This window comes from Bombus pascuorum, chromosome 15, assembly GCF_905332965.1.
Source record: "Bombus pascuorum chromosome 15, iyBomPasc1.1, whole genome shotgun sequence".
Lineage (NCBI taxonomy): Eukaryota > Metazoa > Arthropoda > Insecta > Hymenoptera > Apidae > Bombus > Bombus pascuorum.
This window is the reverse complement of record NC_083502.1, coordinates 1,403,626-1,428,602: the sequence shown is the minus strand read 5'-3', so window position 1 is coordinate 1,428,602 and position 24,977 is coordinate 1,403,626. Positions and strand designations below refer to the sequence as shown.

General features: G+C 33.2%; 1 protein-coding gene across 1 annotated transcript; it reads left to right on the top strand.

Annotated features, from left to right (window-relative positions):
- The first annotated feature begins 834 nt into the window (after positions 1 to 834).
- On the top strand, positions 835 to 24,977 carry LOC132914901 (cilia and flagella-associated protein 47-like). Its single transcript, XM_060974408.1, has 30 exons — positions 835 to 1,136; positions 1,217 to 1,494; positions 2,268 to 2,405; positions 2,604 to 2,829; positions 2,906 to 3,003; positions 3,332 to 3,462; positions 3,549 to 3,611; positions 4,577 to 4,900; positions 5,294 to 5,482; positions 5,627 to 5,682; positions 5,910 to 6,161; positions 6,960 to 7,345; positions 7,683 to 8,067; positions 8,833 to 9,118; positions 9,376 to 9,695; positions 10,036 to 10,550; positions 11,190 to 11,466; positions 11,550 to 11,845; positions 12,331 to 12,567; positions 12,774 to 12,942; positions 13,243 to 13,478; positions 13,774 to 14,116; positions 16,226 to 16,384; positions 16,453 to 16,666; positions 16,835 to 17,053; positions 17,818 to 18,014; positions 18,954 to 19,179; positions 19,885 to 20,046; positions 24,042 to 24,641; positions 24,741 to 24,977. The coding sequence occupies exons 1-29, from the start codon at positions 1,125 to 1,127 to the stop codon at positions 24,182 to 24,184; spliced, it is 6,537 nt and encodes a 2,178-aa protein (XP_060830391.1). The 5' UTR covers positions 835 to 1,124; the 3' UTR covers positions 24,185 to 24,641; positions 24,741 to 24,977.

Genomic DNA, 24,977 nt, shown 5'->3' with positions numbered 1-24,977 from the left:
TTAACTTTGGTTTTTTTTGTGTAAATTTTATAAGTTAGCGAGCACATATCGTTAATTTGCTACAACAATGACATAACTTAAAAATCAGAAAGAAGAAGTTTTGACGCTTTGAATCGTTATAATTTTATAAGAACATCGTATTAAAATCTTGCCATCTTGTATGCTAAATTAATATAAGAAGATATTGTACTTAAAAATATTATTTCCTTATTTTATTCGCATTAAAAACGCAGTAACAGTTATAGGTCTCTTTGTGTGATAAGTTTTGGTAGCTCACTTACAAGACTCAACTCATGAAATGAAATGATAAATATATTCGAAGATAAATCCAGAATGCTTAGAAAAAAATTATTAATAACGTTAGTCTGATTTATTTAATATAATTCTGCATATAATTACTAGAATTTTTATGCATATAATGCTTTCTGTAATAATACTTGATAGATAAAACAATTTTCTATCGAGATTTTATTTTTTAATCGTTAATGTTCTTTAAATGTAAGATTAAAACTATATAATTTAAAATTATGTTTTCTTCTATAAAAATATGCATTTGTACAAGAATCCTCGGTTTTCTAATTACTATCACTAATATTCTTTAAATCTTCAAGATAGTGACAAAAATACATATTAAATCCGAAAATCACACGAAAGAATAATTTTGCTGTAGAATTGTTCGGTAATATATTGAATTAAAGTTACTCTTCTATAAACCCAGGATGACGTGAGGTATCATGTTTTGTACCTGTGGTTTTCAGTTCCATTTGCAATTGCAAATTACTGATTATGAATTATGAACTTTAACTCTTTTTCAGTCTAGTAGTTCTATCGTGCTCATGAAAGAAGGTATCGAGATTCAACAAGTTCCACGTTCGTATGACCAATCAGCAACCGCCAAACACGATGACGTTTACATATATCCTAGTTTTGTGGAATTTAAAGAGGCTAGCGAAGGAATTACATGTCATCAGCGTATCACTATTAAGAATACCGGAAAAAAATCGGCTTTTATTAAAATCCATCAAACCAAGTCAATAGTACGTTAAAACTAAATTAAATTTTTTAATTGGAAATCAAATGTAATTTATCATACTATACATGCTTCTTAGAAGTTAACAATTTTGATGATTTTGAAGGTTAATATGCCAAAAACAAATATAACAATAATAAGTCGATTGCTGAGATATTTTCGTCTATGTATTAAATTACTTTTCAGTCATTTCAAGTGGAAAGTTTGGATAAAGGAATATTGTTAAATCCAGGATTAAGTATACACACGGTAGTAACGTATTCTTTTAAGCGACCGTCTCTATTGCGTGCAGTAATACCAATTGAGATTAATGGGAAGATTCTTGATTATCGTGTTATTTGTAAATTATTAGTCGAAGGTATTAGTATCGAACCGAAATCAATCGACTTTGGAATCGTCGATATTGGTTACTCTTCCGGTATAAAAATAATTACCCTGAGGAACGAAGGCGGCAAAAGTACCAGGTATTGTATGTATACAGAGTGTCTCATTTTAACTGATCCACGCAAATATTTCCTAAAGCAGTAGTTTTTAATCTGTTGTCCGTGGGCTCTTGGAGCACTTAAATAAAGTCCTCACACACGCAAGTTATTATTCTATTATTTAAATAAAAGGTATTTTGTATGTGTATCTATTTATAATGGATCTCTTCTCTCTAGAAAGGTTATTGATGAGCAGCTGATGAATGTTTTAAATATACATATTTGGTACATTAAGGATTAAAATTTTGAGTTAAATCTTGCGATTCCGTGATAACAAAAAATTATTTAAAGTGGTTCCATGATAAACAAAAAGTTGAGAACCTAAACTAGATATTATTCGAAAACGTATTTCAAATAAAATCTATTTTAAGGTAAATTTCTTACGATGACCACCAAATTTGTCTAGGCGAAGATGATTTTGAAATCTCAAGGTGATCTTTGTACTTTTTTTTTTAATGTAACTATACAATTTTTGTACATTTTTTTATACGTTTGATACAGTCTGTGATTTTCTACACAAAGAGCTATTACGGTACTTGTATCTGAAAATGCATAGTCCAAAAGGTATTTTAATGTTAATTTCATTTATATTTTCGTGGATTAAAATGAAACGCGTACGTATTTCCTTTATTTCCCTCGCAATCTATTTTTCAATGATTACACACACTGCTTTCAAATATCTTACTGTTAATGTATGTACTTACGTGTGTATCGCTGGACTGTGCACGTTATGTTTATTAACATGAAATTAACAGATTTTCGATTGATCTTGGTACGAATGATTTAGAAATCACAGTTCATCCCATGCGTGGAATCGTTAAGCCAAACAAACCTGTTCAGCTGACCGTTGAATTGATTGGCATGAACGAAGGATCATTTTTCAGTGAATTCTGGTAAACTTTCTTATCTGTATTAATTCAGATATACACTGAGACTACAAAAAGTATTTTGTTTATTTACAAAATTCTTTTCTATCTTCTACTAGCCCCAGTGCTATAACTTGTACTAATTGGGTGTGTCACCACAGGGTGATTAAACAATTAATAAATCAATAACAATTAATAATAAAAAAGGTGTTCTTTTTCTTCTAGGATCAAATCGGTCCCGAATATACGCATCCCTTTCAACGTCAAGGTAATCGTACCAAAACTTGTAATTTATCATCCGAATACAACTGGAGATTTCACTCTAATCGATTTTTCGCAAACCGTCGTAAATACTCGAAAGTACGATTCGTTTGTTGTACGAAATATTTCTTCTCAAGTAGCTAGTTATGTGGTGCTGGGCGAAATCGACAACGAACTTATATGCGTTCGGGTAATTTACTTCAATTGCAACTAACGAAAGATGGAGACTTGCGCGCAGGAGATTATAACGAGTGTGCTCTTCGTAGGACATTAACCGCAAAAAATATCCTGTGTACAGAGTTTTTGAAATTCGACCGATTCAAGGTCGTATTGGGCCATTTGAGGGTATTATTTTCGAAGTAGGGTACGTTATATTCTCAACAAATAATTGAACACAATTTTGGATTTAAAATATCTACAATAAAGAAAAAGAAATTTCAATGTATTAATAAATCCAACATGTATTTTAAATTTTCAATATAAATATTTCTTGTAATTTCCCATCTCGCGTTTATTTGAACGTTTTTACATTTGTTTATATTGATACAAACAGAATTGGAAAGAATATAAGAAATCCTCTTTAAAATAAAGTAATTATGAAAATAACCAACTACATGCTATATAATCATAAAGATAATGAACAACATAAAAAATAATACGAAATTACTTATTAAAAAAAGATGTAATTTTAGGTTTACACCAATAGACGGTTTAATGCATTGGCGAGAGACGGTAGAAGAGAAATCGAACACGCAAGAGAAGGATCTCATGGCTTTCATAAGAATCGTCAGAGTACACGTCACCGAGACCAAACACATTTTGAGTACATTGTATTTCATATATTTTGCACGTGTTCCTTGTTTACTTCAACGAAGATGAAATAACAAATTTTATTGTGAAAAACTGCAGGAGCCAATGACAGTATACGAGACGCGCTAACTGAGGCGTTACAAACTATTAATCATCAAAAACGTTAGTATTCCATATGCATAAACATTAGTAATGTCTTAATACTCGTGTATAAAGAACAAAAAAAAAACACATCAATAATGAATAACAAAATACAGGATGCCATTTAGAAACATACCGGTGATCTTGAAATCTGTTTAAAAAGATGAACATTAGAAAAAATTCTTTTCGCCATTGCATTTGCCCCTTGAAATAGCTTTTCCTCGTGTCGAGAAGTTTTTTCATAAGATCGTAAATAAGGCAAATATTTAAGTGATCTCGTTTAGCTGAGACACCCTGTAATTTACATTATAAAAATCTATTTCTGCTGAAACTTAAATATATAAAAATATAAATCCGTTACAGTCCAAGTTACTTTTTTTTTTTAATCGTTTATTTTGTCAAGATTTGTTTTTTTGATACATTTTTGAAATTCACAATAAACAATGAATTTGAGTAAAGTGTGTTAGGCAAAAGTACCGATACGTAGCCATGCTATATTATGTGTCGTGGTTTTGCGGTTTTTGTGTTTATTTTTGTTTTTTGGATTTAAGACGCAGGGGAGCGGAGCTTTTGTGTATTCTTGTTTGTGTTGTATTTTTGTCCTGAAACTTGGCCGCAAAACAGGACTCTTCGGTGGTACAGTCCAAGTTACATTCAACACTTTGTGATTATAATGAATTTATAATCTTCCCACATGATATATTTCCCATCAAGGGTAATACTATATAAATGACGTTCAATAATAACAAAATAAATTTTGTCTCTTTTAAAAGCATGATCGAAACTCGAGAGATATGTCATCTAATGATCACCGTGAAGGATAAAGATCTAAAGTTTATTTTATTATTTTATAGCGCTATTAAAAACACGATACACAAATAATGAAATAATAAAGTGAACATTGCAGAACTGTATTCGTAGCATGAAAGATCTCTTTTTTCAATAATATATTTCATAATTAATAATACTATAAATGCCAACAATAGATGTACCAATAATGAACGACTACTCTTCGTCCACGTTGACTGAAACCAGTATAGAATCTGGTCTGAACGATACTGTAAGACTCTGTCTCCATGGCGAAATGGAAGCGGCGCGTTTATGCTTCGAACCAGATATACTTTATTTCGGTGAACTTTATGTCGGCGAAGACTCACAGCGTGTACTTCGTATATCGAATCCATTAAAATTCGCAACATTACTCTGTAGCTATGTGCGTAACGCATCAGCTCGTTGCTATCCAGAAACTATAATGCTGAAACCGGGAGGATCTATAGAAGTCCTGTTGAAAGTTCGAGGAAAGGAGAATGGTATGTAATCGTTAAGATCGCGGATCTTTATGCGTTTATAGGAAATTTAAACGTGCAGAATGTGCATAATACGCAGAAGTATAAAGTAAATAAGAGAGCTATGATAAAATATTTATTAAATTTCTATATATTCATAAAAGATATAACTTAAAAAAAACGAAACTAGCACCCCGCTGGGGGTAGCCACCCACATGCTATATTTATTTTTATTTTATTTTTTTTTCACCAATAAGATATAACACTTTACCAAATGTCCATAAGGACAAATTGTAAAAAACCAAAATAAAATAAAAAAAAAAGAAAAATTTCTATATAAGCTCCATTTCGTTCGCGCGTTTGGAACCACTCGGAAAAGTTGAAACATTTTCCAAAAATTTACTTCTTTTATTCCAGTAAATTCGTCATTCGAAGTTTACTTCGACACTGCAGCCGACTCGTGCGAATCAACAACAACTAGACGTCAAACGAAGATAAAAGTAGGAAGGAATGCTGTACAATGTAGGGTGAACGTGAAACTGCTGACCACCGTGAAACGATCATGTTTATCACGGGGGCGAAGTATTTTCGATGACTATTGTGAAAGTAATTAATACGTGCTATTTTTATAATGCTCTTAATCTTCTCGAAATTTGCACGTACTAAAGATTAAAAGATCAAAAGATGAAAATAGACGACTACAAAATTATTATTAAATTATTATTCCTCTAAATTATTATTCCTCCACAGGTACATGGAAGCCCCTAACAGATAATAGAAAGACACCATCGACACAACCTCTTTCGGTAAGCTGTGTTAAGAATCGATATATGTTTATTGTGAAAAAGTGAGTCGAAAATATACCGGGACATTTTTTTGTACGATGTTTCGTTTCTGAGTAAATCGATATTAGAGATTTGTTGGTATGGACTATGCTATAGTATAGACCATTTTTTACAATCTTTTGCCAAGTACTCTATATACTTGTTCATATACTTTACTATTTTACTATTGTGTTGTATTTTATCTTTAGATAAAACCGAGAATGATAAAGTCGAAGAAAGGGATCATTGAAATAAAATGCGAGGACCACGAAGAAATTATACAAAAGGTTGCTCATATTCCTAAGTGGAAACATAAAGATGTATCAGGAACAGAGAAGTGCCTCGCGTCTATGGGCAAAATGTTATCCACTCTAACAGCTAGTACCGAAGTTTTAATACCCCTTTCTCCTTTGCAAATATACAACGTACGCATGTATCCTACCTTATTTGCTTTTGGAATGGTAAGTACTTGATTAAATTTTTGTATACTTATATTTCTTCATATCTTTGATATTCAAACTAAAAGAAATCGTTATATTAACGTGACACTTCAAAATGTTTCCAACATTATTATATGTATTATTTACTTTAGTATTGTTCATAATGTTTACTTTTCGGCTTAGGATGGCTTCCGGTTTACATTTCTTTTTATTTTCCTTGTCTCTTAAATCTATTTCTTTAGACTGGGTCCACCGAGCGTTGAAACGCGGCGTCTGTTACAAAGTTTTTTGGACAAAAATCGAACCCTCTTTGGATTCCTTGCGCGTGGAATTGGTACTTCTGTGGAAATGGCTTCTTTGAAATAAAAACTTAATGTAATGTATTTTTGTTAATAACTTTTTAAGCAATACCGAGTGGCGGTTAAAATCTCTCGAAGCTTACTCAGGAGAGTGTCCTTGACAAGTCATTGGAGCTATGTCTTCTGTTGTCAATACTTTCCTATATTTTTACAACCGACGTAATGCAACGGGCATCATTTCAACGCTCGTGTGGTCCCAGTCTAGATCCATTAATCTTTGCATAGTTTATGTCCTTAATCACTATACATGTACTATACATGGATATTTGTACCCTTAACTAGACTTTCCTCCGTTCTTTGATCTTACAACTTTCTTATTTCTGGTTCCTCCTTCTATTTCTTCTCTCTTGTCCTCACTTTTGCTATTCCCTTCCTATATGTCGCTTCTAACCGTGTTCCAACATCTCCCTTACGTTATCACACGTATAACAAAAATAAAAATCGTACAACACTGTCGTAGGTTGTCCCAAGAAGTCGCAATTACCAACAGCTGATCGTCGAAAATTTGAACGACTTTCCAATCATGATTCGCCTCACGAGCTTGTCCTCCAAGTGCATTCATTTCCCGAAGGGGAATCTAATTATTTTGCCACCTGGTCTGCACGCCACGCGATTAGTTGAATTTCGAGCGCACCATATCGGCAAATTCAATGGTTACATTGATTACGTTATCAATAACAATCATTCGTTCGAGCTTGGTGTTACTGCTAATATCGTTGAAAAACAGTTATCATTGGACTCTCGTGAAGTGATGCTTGGAGAAGATTTGGTCAAAGAAGAAATTTATCGGCCGATGGACTGTACTGTTCAGATTAGGAATAAGTTGGATGCGAAAACGAGCTTCCGGTGAGGAATTTGTCCGAGTAAAATTTTTTTTTTTTTTTATTTTATTTTGGTTTTCTTACAATTTGTCCTTATGGACATTTGGTAAAGTGTTATATCTTATTGGTGAAGAAAAAAAAAATAAAATAAAAATAAATATAGCATGTGGGTGGCTACCCCCAGCGGGGTGCCAGCTTCGTTTTTTTTAAGTTTTATGTTGTCCAAGTAAAATAAAATGATTTCGTTGGCCAGGGAAAGTGAATTAGATTGTATGACATCATCGCATACGTTAATTTATATACGAATGAACAATTCCTATAGCGATAATCGAAACCGTTAAAATTCTGCCATTTTCGATCAGATGGGAAGTACCCGCAACGTGTTGCTTCTTCGTTGAACCAATATCGGGGGCAGTCCGTGGAAACGCTTCGTTGTTCAGTTATATATACTACAAGCCCGACTTTACAAAGTTCAGTTCCACCGAATTGATAATAAAATGTGAAAACAGCAGTTACGGTACTGTACGCGTGAGCATGCCAGTACAGACGCCCAAAGTTAACTTCATCAAAGACCTCATAAATGTCGGTGACATTCCACTAAATCTACCGACGAAAACGGTCGCCGTTTTGAGGAATTTTGAATACATCGAAATTGAATTCGAAGTTGATACTTCGTCTTTGGTTCATGGATGCACTGTTCGTCCTCTTCACGGAGTACTGGCACCTCGTGGAGTTGCCATCTTCGAGGTAAATATGAAAAAACCTTATACTCAATTGGTATCGTATTTCTATTTAATTGTAAATGATATTAAGAATTCATAACAATTTAAATTAACATAAGCTTACAAGGAGCATTACGATTATCCAAGTGTAGCCGATTTTGACGAAACTTTGCAGATTCATAGTGCAGTCGAAAGTTTTCTGTTATTTACTTTCTAATACTAATTAAGGATAATGTTGTCCTTTCTGAATTTTCCTAACATCGTTCTAATTTTTATTTCCTGATAGCGCTACAGATTTCTTCTACTTTCTTTTTTTAATTTATTATAATCCTTTTGCCTTTCAGTTTAGGTTTATATAAGCGTACAATTATGGAAACAACAAGGATAATCTTCTCGAAAAAAAATACTCGTAGTAAATGTTATAACTTTGCTTTTATATTATTTTTTATATATTTTATTATTTTTATTTTTATTATTATATAATATATAAAAATATATTATATAATATATAATATGTTTACTTATCATTATCTTGCGTAATAATATTTTATTATATTTTATTTATTATCTTATCTAAATAAATTATATTACTCTATATTCTGTTATTTCTATTGGTTTTGTTATTTTTTCTCTACTACTGCATTTTCTTTTTTCCTTTTGGCTTTCGATAACTAGACCTTCGCAAAATTTGTTCCCCTTTCTCTCTGCCATCCTTCGCAGGCTCCTTTTATCTGTTATGACAATTTTTATATAACTGTGATAATAAGAAATCTTACTTTGTACATTGCAGATTTATTTGACATTCAGCTTATGCTTTCATTTTACTCTGGTGATTCGTGTAACGATACAGAAACATGTAAACGTTCAGTTTAAAATCACAGGCAACGTAACATTCCCGCAATTAAAATTGCATCCCAACTCCATTAACTTACGGCGGATAAGTGCATCCGCGTATCAACATTGCTTAATTACCGCATCAAATATTGGACCGACTATGCTAAAATTGAGATTTCTACTAAATGAGTACCCAGAATTTCGTATTTCATTATCCTCGCAGAGACAAGATCCTGGAATAGGTATGTTTAAATTCGAATTTATTGATAATCAATTGGTATGCTATTACAGTTATTTCAAAAAAGGAACCCTGAAAAAAGATTTTAAAATTGATTCAAGTTAGTTCAATACGTATATTGAAATATAAATATTTTCTTAAATAAAATATCGGATATACGACGAACACGATTTAGCATAATTAATTATAGATCTTGATATACGTAGTAGTGTGATATTTAATAAAAATTTCACCCAGGTAAGTTCTCTACATTTTTAACAGGCAATAAGGACATTATGCTTGCACCAAACACTAGCCAAGATTTTCATCTTCATTTCGAACCCATCGACTTGGCTAGTTACGCATTTTATCTCCCAATCATCATCAACGATGTGCTCGGTCCGGCATTAATGACGAGTCACAGATCGTCTAAGCCTTCAGAATATTTGAAACAATTCAAAAATCATTATATCGGCGTACCTAATCTCATTCTGCAAAAATTGCCTCCTACCATCGTGACGATGCCGATTGATTGTACAGTCGCTGGACACTTGATTTTCTTTAACAAGCTGGTGTTTCATTTCAACATCCTAACGAACAACGTAAGCGTACAATTATGGAAACAACAAAGATAATCTTCTCGAAAAAAAACACTCGTAGTAAATGTTATAACTTTGCTTTTATATTGTTTTTTATATATTTTATTATTTTTATTTTTATTATTATATAATATATAAAAATATATTATATAATATATAAAATATAATTATTTTTATTATTATTTTATATATTTTATATAATATTCGATATGCGCTCTATAAATTTCCAATTCTTTCCAATTCTTCGTAAACGCGCGAAAATCTGAAAATTAAAAATTGCAAAGTTACTCTAAAAATAATGGCGACCGTTCTATTCGTTATATATAAAATTTCGATTCTAAAGGTGACAGACGAATTCTGCATAGAAAATCGCGAATCAGTGGAGGAGAAGATCGTTCAAATAGACATCAGCAACTTCTCGATTGCCTCGTGTCCGTTTTCGATTCAATGGTCAGCGGGTGTAAAATCGACTGTTAACTCGCACTGCATTCGATGTACGTTGCAAAAAGGGGAAAGGTGTAGGTTTTTGCTGTCGTTTCAGCCCAAATCTCAAGGAAGTTATTCGGTCGAAGCGCCAATATTCATCCGCAATGAATCGAATGGTGAGATGTTTAATAAATTATGCCTCATCGGTGAATATCCTGTCAGCACTATCAAGGCGGAATTTTCGGAAATATTCTTCGTACCCGTGCCGTTAAATACTTTGCTGGAAAAGAAGTTTCGATTGTATATGCGACACTTCGAGAAAGATGTGGTTATCTTGTCAAACATTATGCTACCTGAATATTCCAGTGGAAAATATACGGAAAACGTACTTCTTATAAATTTTATCGACACAAATATCGTGCCTGCTTCCGAGTAAGTAATTCTTTGAAACACTACAAAAAATATTGTGATTTTGTGATCGGCAGACTGTGGGTTTTTATGCAACTTCATATTTTTATTAAGGAAATGTAATTTACATAAACATCTATTTGGCTCCTTAAATATCGCAACCAGTACTTTACTTTGTTATAGGCTGCATGTCTTAGCTTTTATGTTTATGGTTTAAAATTAGGTTAGATTTAAGGCAATTGATCGTATCCAGTGTTCGATACAATCTTAGTGGAATAACGGATAACCAATTAAGATAAAGAATGAATCTAATGAATACTAATGAACAGGTATCTATCCGACTAACCTATATTCGGATAAAAATTAATTTAGATTAAATTCTATATAATCATGTTATACATATACATTTATAAGTTATACTGTATATGTATACATATGTATATAAATACTTTACTATAGTATTTTCTGTGTCTCTGCATTACATGCATTTTGTATATTTGTAATTTTTAGGTAATTTCTCATAAATGCATAAAAATCCGCAAGAGAGATACTAATAACATTTTGAAAGTATCATTGAAATAATAAAATAGGAAGTACATATGTGTCTTTTTACAATTAGACACAATATCGAAATAATCTTCATCGTAAACTGTCTTTTGCCAGATACTCAGAATTGGAGGTGAAGATGGTTTTCAAAAGCGATGTGTCTGTTTCGTTCCGCGTGATCGTTGAATTCTTTGACAGCGATGGAATGGCTGTCTGCCCTGTAATTGTTCATGCTACATCCGAAAACAATTTGCTGACTACGCACATGTATATAAGAAACCCGATCATCGATTTTCAGTGGTCACTGAGCATCGATAAAAGAGTATCTCGAGTTTCCAAAACGTCTGACAGTTTCACTGACGACGAAGAATACGAAGTAAACTCTTATAAGCCAGTAAGTGAATCTTCTTTTTACAAGAACTCACTCCGATTATGCGCGCGCTGCGAATGCCTCGATCCTATATACTTTAATTTCAGAGACAAATGTCAGAACCAAGAATAGGCATTCTCACGTATTTCGGTCGAAAGAGTCGAATATCGATTGAAAAATTGATGGAAAGTAAGCTTAAACTAGCGTTGCACGAACCGCAGGAGGTCCCATACGAAAAAGAGATTCTTAACAACGCCGATAAATTGGGAGAAGATACAAAGAAAGGCCTAGTAGAAATTGCAAACGAAAAATCAAAAGAATCCACCCCAAGATCCGAATCAAAAGTCGAAGATTTTCAGGAGGCAATGCAGTATCCTTTCTTTCCTTCTGATGGTGAAAGCGAGTGAGTTTCCTTCAGAGTTATATATATATATATATATATATAGTTATATATAGTTAATTTGTCTTTATCACGACTGGTGATATCTGTTAGACGCGCCAGTTACTATGAAAGTGACATAGGTCGAATATTTTTCATGCATATTATTGTAACGTAGAATGATATAACGTGAGATAAATTAAAAACACAATTTCTTTTATCACAATTTTAGACTTATCATCAGCCCAGATATAGGTAAGCGTAAGTGAATGCATAGCCAAAGAATTTTCAACATTGATTTATCCCGAAATAAAGCTCAGTACTAAAATACTGTTATTCTACATTTTCAACTTACCTTTTCATGCAAATTCACTCCTCTTCAAGTTGTATCTCTAAGTTGGACATTACTTCTGTGAAAGAAATGAAGCATAATAGAAATATTTTATAATTGCCTCAAAACGGCTGTGAATAGCTTCGCTTTTTATCTTTGTATGTTATTTCAATTATAGCGAGTTTGAAATTTATATGAACCAAACACTAAAGGCCGCCGAAGAGTGGATGCACAGTGGGCCTTTCAAGTTTAACTTTTATGCTGACATTTTGTGCATTAAAATGATACTGTCCAAGTATTATTCAAAGAAATCAACAGACTTTAAAGCTGCGACACGGAAAGGCTCGGAATTAGGGTTTGTGAGCGTACTCGAATCGTTGATAGGGCCGACAATTTATGATTACATTGGACGATTGTGAGTATTATGAAACTAACGATGTAATTCAAATATAACGATATTAATGTAATATAATATAATACAATATATTTGTAGTTAATTCTTTTCCCGAATTGCTTTTTTCTATTTCCCATTATTTTAAGTTTAAATTTTATTTTGAGTTTTCTATTTACATAAAACATCCTCTATATGTACATGTATGTAAATCTATTTTCGTTCCGCAGCAAAGAACTGCCAGGAAAAGATATCGACAGGATAAATTACGTATATAATCTTTACGACAATATTCTTCAGTTCTTGACGAAGTATGGGGCTTACTTGTGCCACGTTCAACCACAATTTTTACTCAATTACGAGGAATACATCGTTCTTCTAGAAAGTTCACGTTCTAAAGTAATTATAACACTAAATTTTCTCATAGAAAAGAATTCGACCCTGAAAGCATTAATTAATATAAGCAGGGAAAGTTCTTCCGTCAAATTCAAAAATAAAAATTCGAAATTCTAAATTTCCAACGCTTTAAAAGTAAATATATTACAGAAGAGAAAATAGAATTATATCAAACTTCTAGTATTATTATAACTAACTGAAGACGAAGTTTGTATTTTGTATTTCCATAGCAAATGTTTAATATACCTGGTCGAGAAATCCTTCTTTTATTCTTTCTTGATTCTCAAGAAATGTATATTCCAGGCCCATACACGAAGATCGGGGATAGAATTGTCGATGCAAGAAAAATTGTCACCGCTGAAGTTCGAATGTCGTAGCAGACAATGCTGGCTAGATGTGATCTTGCAAACGTACAAATGTTTCGTATTACCGCTCTTTCCTGAGAACAAAAGTAAAGACGAATCTTCGCCTTCGTTCACCCTGCAATCTTCCAGACGATCTACTATTCAACGAGCATCTGCAGTGCCTTCTATATCGAGGTTCGTTTAAATTTATACATATATCAGACGTTGCCTTCAAACAAATTGTCAGCTACTGACTGCAACCAATTGTCACAAAGTTTGAAACTTACTTTCCCATGTAATTTCTTCTTCCCTTTAACGTGTCTGTCGTTATTACGCAGCGGATTTTTACACATTTATGGAAAATTACGGCGTGGAAAAATTATTCCAGGATGCAGTAGGATCCCTACGCGTGGCATAATTTTTTCTCTAAGAATTGCAGAAGTTAATCGGAAAATCAGTCGATTGAGAAGTACTCGTTTGAATGTTCCAGCTTCCGCAAGCAATACGATACTCACAATACGATAATTAGAAACATCAGCGCAGAAATATCGTTCAAGTCACCTGACAATAATTATTCTTTTGATGAATCATTCTTGTTGGAATGGTTGCGTCAGCATTATGAGGAGGCACGTAAACAAGAGTGGATGACCGATCGTCGCGTGGTTTTAAATCCCGATGAGAGTAAAGACGTGGCGGAGGCTCGAAACATCGAGAATTTCGACAGAGATTTGTCGGATTCCCTTGTCTTAATTGCTGTCACAGCTGCTTACTGTCCTTTTCTCATTGAGCAAGACTTGAGTGGAATTTATATCCGTCCACGGAGTTACGAGGAGGTAATACAGCACGCATACAGTTTTTTTTTTTTATTTGGTATACTGTTTACAATTAATTCTCATGGAGAATTATAAGTAAATTATTTTGGCGTGGTACTGTAACTGGGATTATAAGAGTTTATAGTATGTTTGATTCTAGTTGAATCTAAGGCTTCAATCTAAAGGGTATTGTCTTTTTAGTCTGTGGATCTGATCCGTCGTGTCAAGTAATTGGGTAACTAATGGGTTTTGGTGGCTGTTAACTCTTATATTATATCTGTTTCTGAACTTGAATATTTCTTCTTTGACCGTTGGTATCTTAAGGTCGTGATGTATCGTTTCTTTGGTAACATACCATGGTGCATATATTAAGGATCTTAGAGTTTTTGATTGGAATCGTTGGAGAATTTCTATGTTGGAGTTGCTCGCTGTTCCCCATAGTTGAATCCCACAGGTCCAAACAGATTTTGATATGGCTTTCTATAGCATTATTTTACTCTGCATGTTTAAGTTGGAGAGTCTGCCAATGAGTCAGTAAAATTTTTTTAGTTTTGTTTTCAGTTCTTTGGATTTATCTACGATGTGCCCTTCCCATGTCATTCTTCTGTCTAGAATCATGCCCAGATATCTACCTGTATCTTTGTTTGCAATTGGAATATTATTTATGGTCACCTATGGGCAGGATTGTTTTCGCAGCGTGAAAGTTATATGACTGGATTTATTTTCATTTATTTTGGAGCGCTATTTGTGGAACCACACACGCGTACAGTGGCTGACGAAAGCATTCGAACATTCTTAGAAGCTTATTACGTATATGTTATGCAAAATATATTTTTTCTAGTATTTTACAATATTTATAATATTCTTATTAGTAACGAGACACGACGTCGTGATTATACTGATCAAATTTGTAACTGATCTGAAAATGTATACAAAGCAAATGTATAAAAATTACAAAACATTTACTGAAAACATATACTTTGTAAAGATCACCAAAGTATTTGAACAGTCAATTATTCGTGAATAATTATTAAATATTAGTTACTAATTAAAGTGTATATATACATATGACTATATTCATAAGTCACAATATTTAACGAGACGATCTTTAGCGCTAATTGTACATTTAAAATTATTTTGCGCTGTATACCAACAGCTTTTAACACTGTCTACATGTGGTATTCTATAAAAATGTTAATTGCTGTTAAATAAAATAGTAAAAAAAGCAATAGATGCTATAAAGAGAATGTTACGAATGCGTCTTTAAACTACATGCTTGTATAATACGAAACCATTATTAATATATTAGATATAATATTGGTCGCTCGGAAAGTTCGTTCCGATTTTTAAGGAATTTAATCAACGTAAAAAATCATATTGGAAAGTTTTTCGCCGAAAAACCTGAGAGGTTCTGCAAGGATGGGAGTTTTGCGGGTTCAAGTTGCGTGAAACCTGGAGGAAAGTTTTTTTTTTTATTTTATTTTGGTTATTTTACAATTTGTCCTTATGGACATTTGGTAAAGTGTTATATCTTGTTGGCGAATAAAAAAAAATAAAATAAAATAAAAATAAATATAGCATGTGTGTGGCTACCCCCAGCGGGGTGCCAGCTTCGTTTTTTCTAAGTTATATCTTTTATGAGTAGGAGGAAAGTTGTGGAATAAAATTGCACCTATATGATTCAATAAATGTACATCGAATCGAAATGTAAATTGGAACGAACTTTCCGAGCGATCTTTTGCATCTTTTCAATCACTGCAAAAATACGCGGTAATTCAGGCTATATACTTATCAGGGCATACTGTCCTCAAAGTGCTAATTATTCACTAACGATAATTTTTTTTTTATAATTTATCCTGATGGACATTTGGTAATGTGTTATATCTCATTGGTAAAAAAAAAAAAATAAAATAAAATAAATATAGCATGTGGGTGGCTACCCCCAGCGGGGTGCCAGCTTCGTGTTTTCTAAGTTATATCTTTTATGATGATAAGTGTTTGCACAAAATGTCTTGTAATTTCTCTGTACATTTTCGGATTGGTTTCAAGTTTTACTACTACACTGACGATAGTCTCATTAAAGAATACACGTTCATAAAAATTACCAATATATGCACTTCATTATCGAAGGCACTGCACAATGCTATTTGCGTGACAAACGCGTGGAAGAAGATACGACTTGGTTTTGTAATTTCACCATTGGAAATCATCTATCCAAACTGCGTTAAAATGTTGATGTTGGTTAGATATTTATTTAACATACTGCCAACGTATACCCCTAGAGCTAAGGTAGGCGAACATCTACTTTTGTAAGCATACAATTTTTATGGAAATCTAAAGCTTAACAATGTTTGCAGATTAAATTTAACTGTCCCTTGACTGAGACTGTAACCAGGCAACTAAATTTCACAAATCCAACTGTACACAGCGTCGGATTTTTGCTATTGTTTTTTGACAACGATAATGAATTTTTTACTATAGTTTCATCACAACCGATCATCAATCTTAACAGCCACGGTACTGCCGTAATAAAGATACAATTCCACGCTAAGAAAATAAAAGAGACTAAAGGTAACTACTTTCCTCTTCAGCATGAAATAGAATTTGATTAACATTTAGAAGATTTTAATTATCTTCCTTTTCCTGTATCCTACGTAACTCAAAACTTATTATTCTTAATGCGAGGAACGTTATTTTAGTTTCGATTTTATTGCAATTACCAGCGTGCTTTCTCAACAGCTTATTTACTGTTTTGTGGATCGACGATTGGTCCTCATTTTAGCAAGAATCAAGTGTTCATTTTGGAAGGTCAAGCCGACTGTTTAGGAATTGCGAATGAATATACGATATGCAGCAAGCTGTACCAAGCAGTGGAAAAAACTCTAACTATTAATGTACCGTATGAAAATTCGACGGAATACGAAATTTGGACATCGGAAGAGCGACCAACTAAACCGAGTAAGTAAACTTACTTCCCAGACATTATCATAAATCGATAACTAAACGATAATTATAAATATTCGAACGTTGCTTATAGATTAAATTTTAGACGTCGAGACTGTGTAGTTCCACAGGATGCGGCCGAATAACATGTACAAGCGGAAATAAGGTGATTCCTTATGAAAAAATAAGAACAAAATGTGGAATAAAGTTTTTTCTTTTAAGGTTTAGTTTTTGAGAAAATCAAATTTGAAAATTTGTCAAGTATACTTAAACATGGCTAATTCCAGACTGGGCGATGCTAAATAATCGACAGGAGGTTGTTCTACATGTAAAAATAAGTCGAAAATGTAGAATAAAATTTTTCCGTTCGGGGCATCATTTTCAAGGAAATAAAATTCGAAACAAAGCATCTTGAGAACAAATTTTATTCTGCATTTTCGATTTATTTTCACACGTAGGGCGACCTCCTGTCGATTATTTAGTACTGGGTAGTCCGCAATTAGCCATGTTCGAGTATACTTGATAAATTTTCAAACTCGGTTTTGTCGTAAACTAAATGTTAAATGAAAAAATTCCATATTTTATTCTTATTTTTTCACAAGAAATCACCTCGTGCTTGTACATGTTATTCGGCCGCATTCTGTATGTAACATGTTACAGAAAAGCTGTTATACAGCATTACGTTATACATGCACAATATATGTATTTTTCTTTGACATATTACAATTCGAATAATAATTTTTAATATACTTGGATCTAAAGATGCAATTATTTTATAGATACTTTGAAACAGACGCGGTGGTCTGAGCTACGTTTAAGGAAGATACCTCGGAGATTATTTTTAAATCAAAATTCAATCGTAGTCAAAGAAGGTACTAAAATAGCTTATCTATCAGTCACAGTAGCGTGTCTCTCGCCTTCCCATCGAAGTTTTTGGATCATCTTTCAATCAAAGATGGGCGACTTTATTATTCAAGTACGTATAAAACAAAGGAACAACACAACAAACATCGCAAGAAGACTAAAAGGGAAACACCCAATAGACCTCATAAAAGATACAACCTAGCAAACACGAAGATGGCACCCCGCTGGGGGTAGCCACCCACATGCTATATTTACTTTTATTTTATTTTTTTTTACCAATAAGATATAACACTTTACCAAATGTCCATAAGGGCAAATTGTAAAAAAAAACAAAATAAACTAAAAAAAATAAAAAAAGAGTACGTATAAAACGCGTTGACGCTATATCAAGACAGTAATTTAATTTAAAGAACAACGTATGATTGCATAAGATGAGTAACATATGTCATATAAACATGCACCACTGGAAGCATCGTTAAAAAATAATAATAATATAAATAAAGAAAATAATAAAAATAATAATAATAAAAATAAAGAAAATCAATATACGAGATAAGCCGGTATCATAAATATTTACATCTCATGGTAGTCAGAATGTATCATAATACTTTTGCGACCTACCTCTTTTGTAAAAAACATTTGATGCCATCTATCTGTAATATGTAAATATTGCTGATGTATTTATATTAACTTGGCCCAAAAGTTCCTTTCGTTTTATAAGGAAATAATTGATTCACAACATTCTTTGTTTTATATTATTTGATCAAATGTCGTGATCTAATGATCCATTTTGCTCTATTAAGATAAAGACCATAACATTTGGCAGATTAGGTTCCATGTTTGTATAAAGATGCTGTAAAAGACATGTTTTGTAAAAGAAAGATACTCTTGGGACAATCACAATATTTTGTATAGTAGCAACATATCTTTGTCAACGCTGATCTCGTATATCATCTTTTTGCTATAACCGTTTAACACACGTAATAACACATCTGTCATATGACATGATATATAGATATGAACATTTCCAACCGCTTGATTTGAAATGTAGATAAATTCACAATGGCAAACATCATTAACCGATAATATCGTCGTCGAATGGGACGAACAAATTGAAAAATGTATTTGCATGGAACAGGACTATTATAATGAAATGTGTCGCTTGAATCTGACCGTGCCAATACCATCGAAAAATAAACAACTTTGGAGTTGCGTTGCTTACATGTTTCAGAAGACGCTGAATCCGAAAGAACGACTCTTTTGGTCTCGATATTTAGGTACGTACCCAAACTGATGAATCAATTGAGGTTAAGGGTTTTCCATTTTTGCTACCAGCATCAAAGGAATCCACATGCTTTGGATAATCTTCAGTACTCTGTTTTTGCTTTTTAACGTCTTGTGATCGTGGCTTTCCCAACACCATAGGAAGTTATATCACTACCGAGATTTTTAATTATTTTTATTTGTTTCGATAGCTGCAACACTGTTACTTTCACACTAAATTCTTATTTATTCTAATTTCTTATCAGAATTCGCTCGATCGAATAAAGGAAAGAACGCATTACGTACGAGCTAATGAAATATGTATTGGGAGCGGAAAAAGGCATCGGTTACTGAGGAACACGAAGGTCGTCCAGAAAGTAATACCCGTTTTGAAATAACGATACAGATACATCTGAAAAAGTTTTCTTTGTTTGTAATTTTAGTATATATACTAATATTCCATCCTTCCAGAACCTGTCACGTTTTTTGGCGAAAAACTTTTCAATGTGGTCTTTCATGTCCACCAAATTCCTTAAAAGTCGGAATGAACTTTCCGGACAACCCAATACTTTCTGAACGACCCTCGTATTACGTCCGGATAGTAGAACGTTAGGGTATTCGAATAATTTGTCCTCGAATAAGGGGGAGGTTCTCTATAGGTACATGTGTTTTATTTAATTTAAAGATTAATTAATTTATATGGTTTCCATTGCATGAAGATACGCAAATTGGATTACGTTTGATTCGATGGTTAATGGGAAATAGTGCGGACTCTGCTGCCATGGAGTTTAGTCATATATTTGATGCGACAGTGACTTATAACGTGATAATATCCGATACATCTGATATTCTCCGATTTCCCCAGACGTTTACCATAAACGGTTAGTACAAAACACGAGTTCTTAAGCTCTATTTCTTCCTTTTTGTTTCTTCACAAATAAATAAACTAACTGCAGACAAAAATCTGTAGAACATAAAAGAAGTCACGCATAATCAAGAAGAATGTTGATTAAATACAAAAAATGTATGTTATATGAAAAATTAACTTTCTTTTTTTAATAAAAAAAGAGTAAAAGGAAATGAAGGATATACAGGGTGTATCATAACACAGGGGTCCATTTCAGAAGTGAACAGGAGGCACAAAGACAATTTTTTTTTTTTTTATTTTATTTTGGTTATTTTACAATTTGTCCTTATGGACATTTGGTAAAGTGTTATATCTTATTGGTGAAGAAAAAAAAAATAAAATAAAAATAAATATAGCATGTGGGTGGCTACCCCCCGCGGGGTGCCAGCTTCGTTTTTTCTAAGTTATATCTTTTATGTACACAAAGACAATGAAGACAATTCGCACAAACGTGTGTCCTATCTGACTCTCGTTTCAAAGTTATAACCATTTTCGTGTTTCAATGATCCGTAACTGCTTACCTCCATAGAAGGTGCTCGAAATGACTCGACTCGGTCTGTATTGTTCGACATACACCTTTGATTTTTGAAAGATCACGAAATTATTTTACACGACCATTGTGAGCTTGCATAGAGATCTTTTGCGATGATTAGCACTTGCGAATTGCACGGACGTGTTTGTCTGTGAGATGGATAGATCGTGATAGGTGCGAAAGAAACACTTGACTATATTCAACAATATATATTTATTAACACATACTATACGTACACTTTGCGTAGAACTCGCGATTACTATTAGCGGTTCGCGATTACAAGTTCGACTTCAAGAAACTCGGATCAATTATTACTGCCAACTACCAACCATTGACTCGGACTGATGTCTAACGACAGACTTTCCGTCGCAATTGTGCTACAGAGGAAAACTATGATAAGGTGTATCTTAGGACGCGAGATCATCGGATTCGTTGAGGAAAGCCTTCGTTCGGAAAGTGAGGGAAACGGACGTTGCTATTAATTGATTCATTTCTATGCTGGTGGTTGAAGAAGAATGCTAACTTGAGAGAAAGTTGCTAGCGGGAAGCATCGTAAGAGAAGCAGATATCTCGTATCTTCCCGTAGTAGGTGATAGATTTAGGGACTGTTAAGAGAAAGACTATTTGTCCCTTTGGAGAACCTTAGCTAAATAAATCCTAAGATTTCTAACAGGTTCTTAGTCTAGCTGAAAGTATTCTGAGGATGTATCGACATCTGGTAATCATCTTATCCGAAGAATAGGGTCTTTGTGTGGCGAGCCACAGGACAGAAACCGTTGGGAAGTTCACCGTCGAGTGCCGCTACAGTCTGCAATAATAATTCCTTTACGTTGACATAAACTTTGTATACTGAGGAGGTAGTCCTAATGTTACATTCGATTGCTCAGAAATTGTCTTATAAATAAAACAATAATAATATGGAATAACTTCGCAGGTTTTCTTATTTAACATTTTTTGCATTCGAGTTGCCATATTGCCTCAGATAAACATAAAACTCGACAACTTATTTCATTACAATATTTTTGTACAGTGCTGGACAAAAGTATTGGCACAGCAAGATTGTTATGACACAAATGCTTATAACTATTAAACAAATTGATTTAAACAAAAAACTTTTTGACGTATTTATTTATTATCTATCCTAGTTTATTACATAACAAGAGCAACAATATAAATAAAATAATACGCAAAATAATAACAAAAATATATTTTTTGAACATTTTATGGGTGGACAAAAGTATTGGCACAGTAGAATATTTACGCTTATAACTAATTACATAATAAACTTCTAATATTTTGTTGGCAGTCCTTTTCTTTTAAGGACTTCCTTTAATCTTCTGGGCATCGAGTGGACTAATTTTTTAGTGAATTCAGGTACAATATTGCTCCATTCCTGCAGAAGAACTTTCTTCAGTTCAGACTTGCTTGTGATATTATGTTTCCTAATTCTTTAATATTAAATTTATATAAGATGAATAAATCTTACAACGAAATTGCACAAATCATAAACAGAAGTCGTTTTACTGTGCGTTCAGTCATAAAACGCTTTAAAAGTGAAGAAAATCTAGAGAATCAAATTAGGAGTGGTCGCCCTTCTAAGGTAACAATTCGAGAAAAAAGGAAAATCGTAAATATTGTAAAGAAGGATCCAAAAACTAATTCGACTGAAATTGCTTCGATGTTAAAAGCTGAGTGTGAAAAAGAAGTAAGTACCAAAACTGTACGTAGGGTATTGAAGGATGCCGGTTATTCTGCCCGTGCAGCACGAAGAAAGCCCTACATCAGTAAAATAAACCAAAAGAAAAGAGTGGAATTCGCGAAAGAGTTTGTTACGAAAGATACTGATTTTTGGGAAAAGATCATGTTTTCAGATGAAAGTAAGTTTAATATTTTTAAATCTGACGGCAGAATATTAGTATGGCGAAAACCCAACACAGAGATGGACGAACTGAATCTGCAAGCCACCATGAAACATGGGGGTGGTGGTTTAATGGTGTGGGGATGTATGGCATCATCGGGTGTAGGAGAACTTATATTCATTGATGAGATAATGGATAAATATGTATATTTAAATATACTCAAGCAAAATCTTTTGAAAAGTACTCAAAAATTAAACCTCCCCAGGGATTTCTATTTTCAGCAGGATCGAGATCCTAAACATATGGCGTATATTGTTCGTCAGTGGATAATATATAATACTGCCCACACATTAAACACACCACCTCAAAGTCCCGATATGAATCCCATTGAGCACGTGTGGAACGAATTGGAAAAAAGAATTAGGAAACATAATATCACAAGCAAGTCTGAACTGAAGAAAGTTCTTCTGCAGGAATGGAGCAATATTGTACCTGAATTCACTAAAAAATTAGTCCACTCGATGCCCAGAAGATTAAAGGAAGTCCTTAAAAGAAAAGGACTGCCAACAAAATATTAGAAGTTTATTATGTAATTAGTTATAAGCGTAAATATTCTACTGTGCCAATACTTTTGTCCACCCATAAAATGTTCAAAAAATATATTTTTGTTATTATTTTGCGTATTATTTTATTTATATTGTTGCTCTTGTTATGTAATAAACTAGAATAGATAATAAATAAATACGTCAAAAAGTTTTTTGTTTAAATCAATTTGTTTAGTAGTTATAAGCATTTCTATCATAACAATCATGCTGTGCCAATACTTTTGTCCAGCACTGTATATAGGTTCTTACATATGCTATATTACAACTAAACAAGGCAAGATCCCTAATCTTACAGATTCGTGTGTATGCTAATTTTACTTGAACTAAGTACTCGATAGCATGGTGTAGTACTAGTACGGAAACAACCAGAACAATAAGCTTGAACACTGTCATTTAGCTCCCTGATATTATTTACCGGTCGAAAATATACTTTGTACAGCGGTAAGTGCTAATTTGTATTCAAAACGGTCTGGAAAGATTCCACAAAGGCAGGAAGAATGATTGTGCAACGGAATCTTTTGATTTTCAGCGAGTAGCAAGTTGACATGCTTGTCCGTTTTCGCGCGATTAGATGAAGCTGTTCACGCGCTTTGATTTCTCATCCGTAAACGTTTATAGATATGTCGTTGCGTTTCTTAAACCTACATATCATGGGTATAGATTCGTGACACTATCTTGCCCTCAGTAATATGAAATTCTAAAGAACAATCCATTTACGACTCTCCTAATAACCTTTAAGACTCCAACTCAGAAGTAACCTCGGACTACGATCGCGCTACAAGCTTCCTCGACAAAAATGTCACACAAATTTTTGCGTGTTTCGGTTCATTGAAACTCTAAAATGACTATAAACAAGGTAAAAAACAGAACACATGTTCGTATGAATATTTTTCGTTGTTTTTCTGCCACCTGTCCATTTCTCAAGTGTGTACCACGTGTTATGATACACCCTGTATAAAAATTGTTCATTCAGACGTAAGGCCTTCCGCTGACAATGTTCCAATGAAGATACACCTCTCGCCATTCGTAGATCAATTATGCCAAATAACAATGACGTTAGTCTCTGTTAACGGAAATGAACGAAGAGTGTATAAAGTCAGCTTCTTACACGTATAAAAGTAAGTTATGAACGAATACATTTGTAATAGATCGTGCCTATTTACTAGATGTCAGCATTATACAGAGTGTGTCAGTATACCGTAGATATATGAGTAATAACAAAGCACGTAATTCTTAAGATTTACTTTATTAGTGCGAAAATTGTACTAATTAGTGTAAAATTGCCATCATACTGCATACGCAGATATGTTCCCCGAATTAAATTTGGTACGGTAACTTAACCTCTGCGAGCACCGGATTTGTCACTCCTTGAATTTTATCTATGGAGTCATATTAAATCAAAAGTTTATTCCGAAGGCAATACAAATGTTCTACGATTAAAAGCGAGAATCATTTTAGCGTTCGAGGAACTAAAAACGGAAAATACGTTGGGAATCGTGCACGAAAATGTAACTGGGACACCCTGTATTATAGAATTTAAAATCTGTTTCTTTCTTTGCGAACACGACTAAAGGTATAGAATCCGCAATAGAAATCCGATAGAATCGGTGATATTAGTATTTTTGTATTATTAGTATTATATTATAATTTGTTTTTCGTATATTATTTTCAGCTATGCCGAGCTTCGTTTTTCTATGTTTTCACGTGTCACAGTGCCCTCTCTACTTCTATTATAATTATTTCACGTTGCATTCTAACGTGAGCCGAAATTTGTCATGGTTTCCTAATTTTGACAAACACGATATATAAATACTGAACATGAATTAACAGAAAACGTAAATATCACTAAAATATCTCTAAGCTTTTACCGAAATTAATATATTATACCTCCTTTATATTGCATATTTAA

What these genes read in the sequence shown, in the direction of transcription:
- LOC132914901 (XM_060974408.1), top strand. An exon ending in ACGAACTTATATGCGTTCGG is followed by an intron (nt 2,830 to 2,905) that starts GTAATTTACTTC and finishes TGCTCTTCGTAG; the next exon opens with GACATTAACCGCAAAAAATA. An exon ending in AGTTCGAGGAAAGGAGAATG is followed by an intron (nt 4,901 to 5,293) that starts GTATGTAATCGT and finishes CTTTTATTCCAG; the next exon opens with TAAATTCGTCATTCGAAGTT.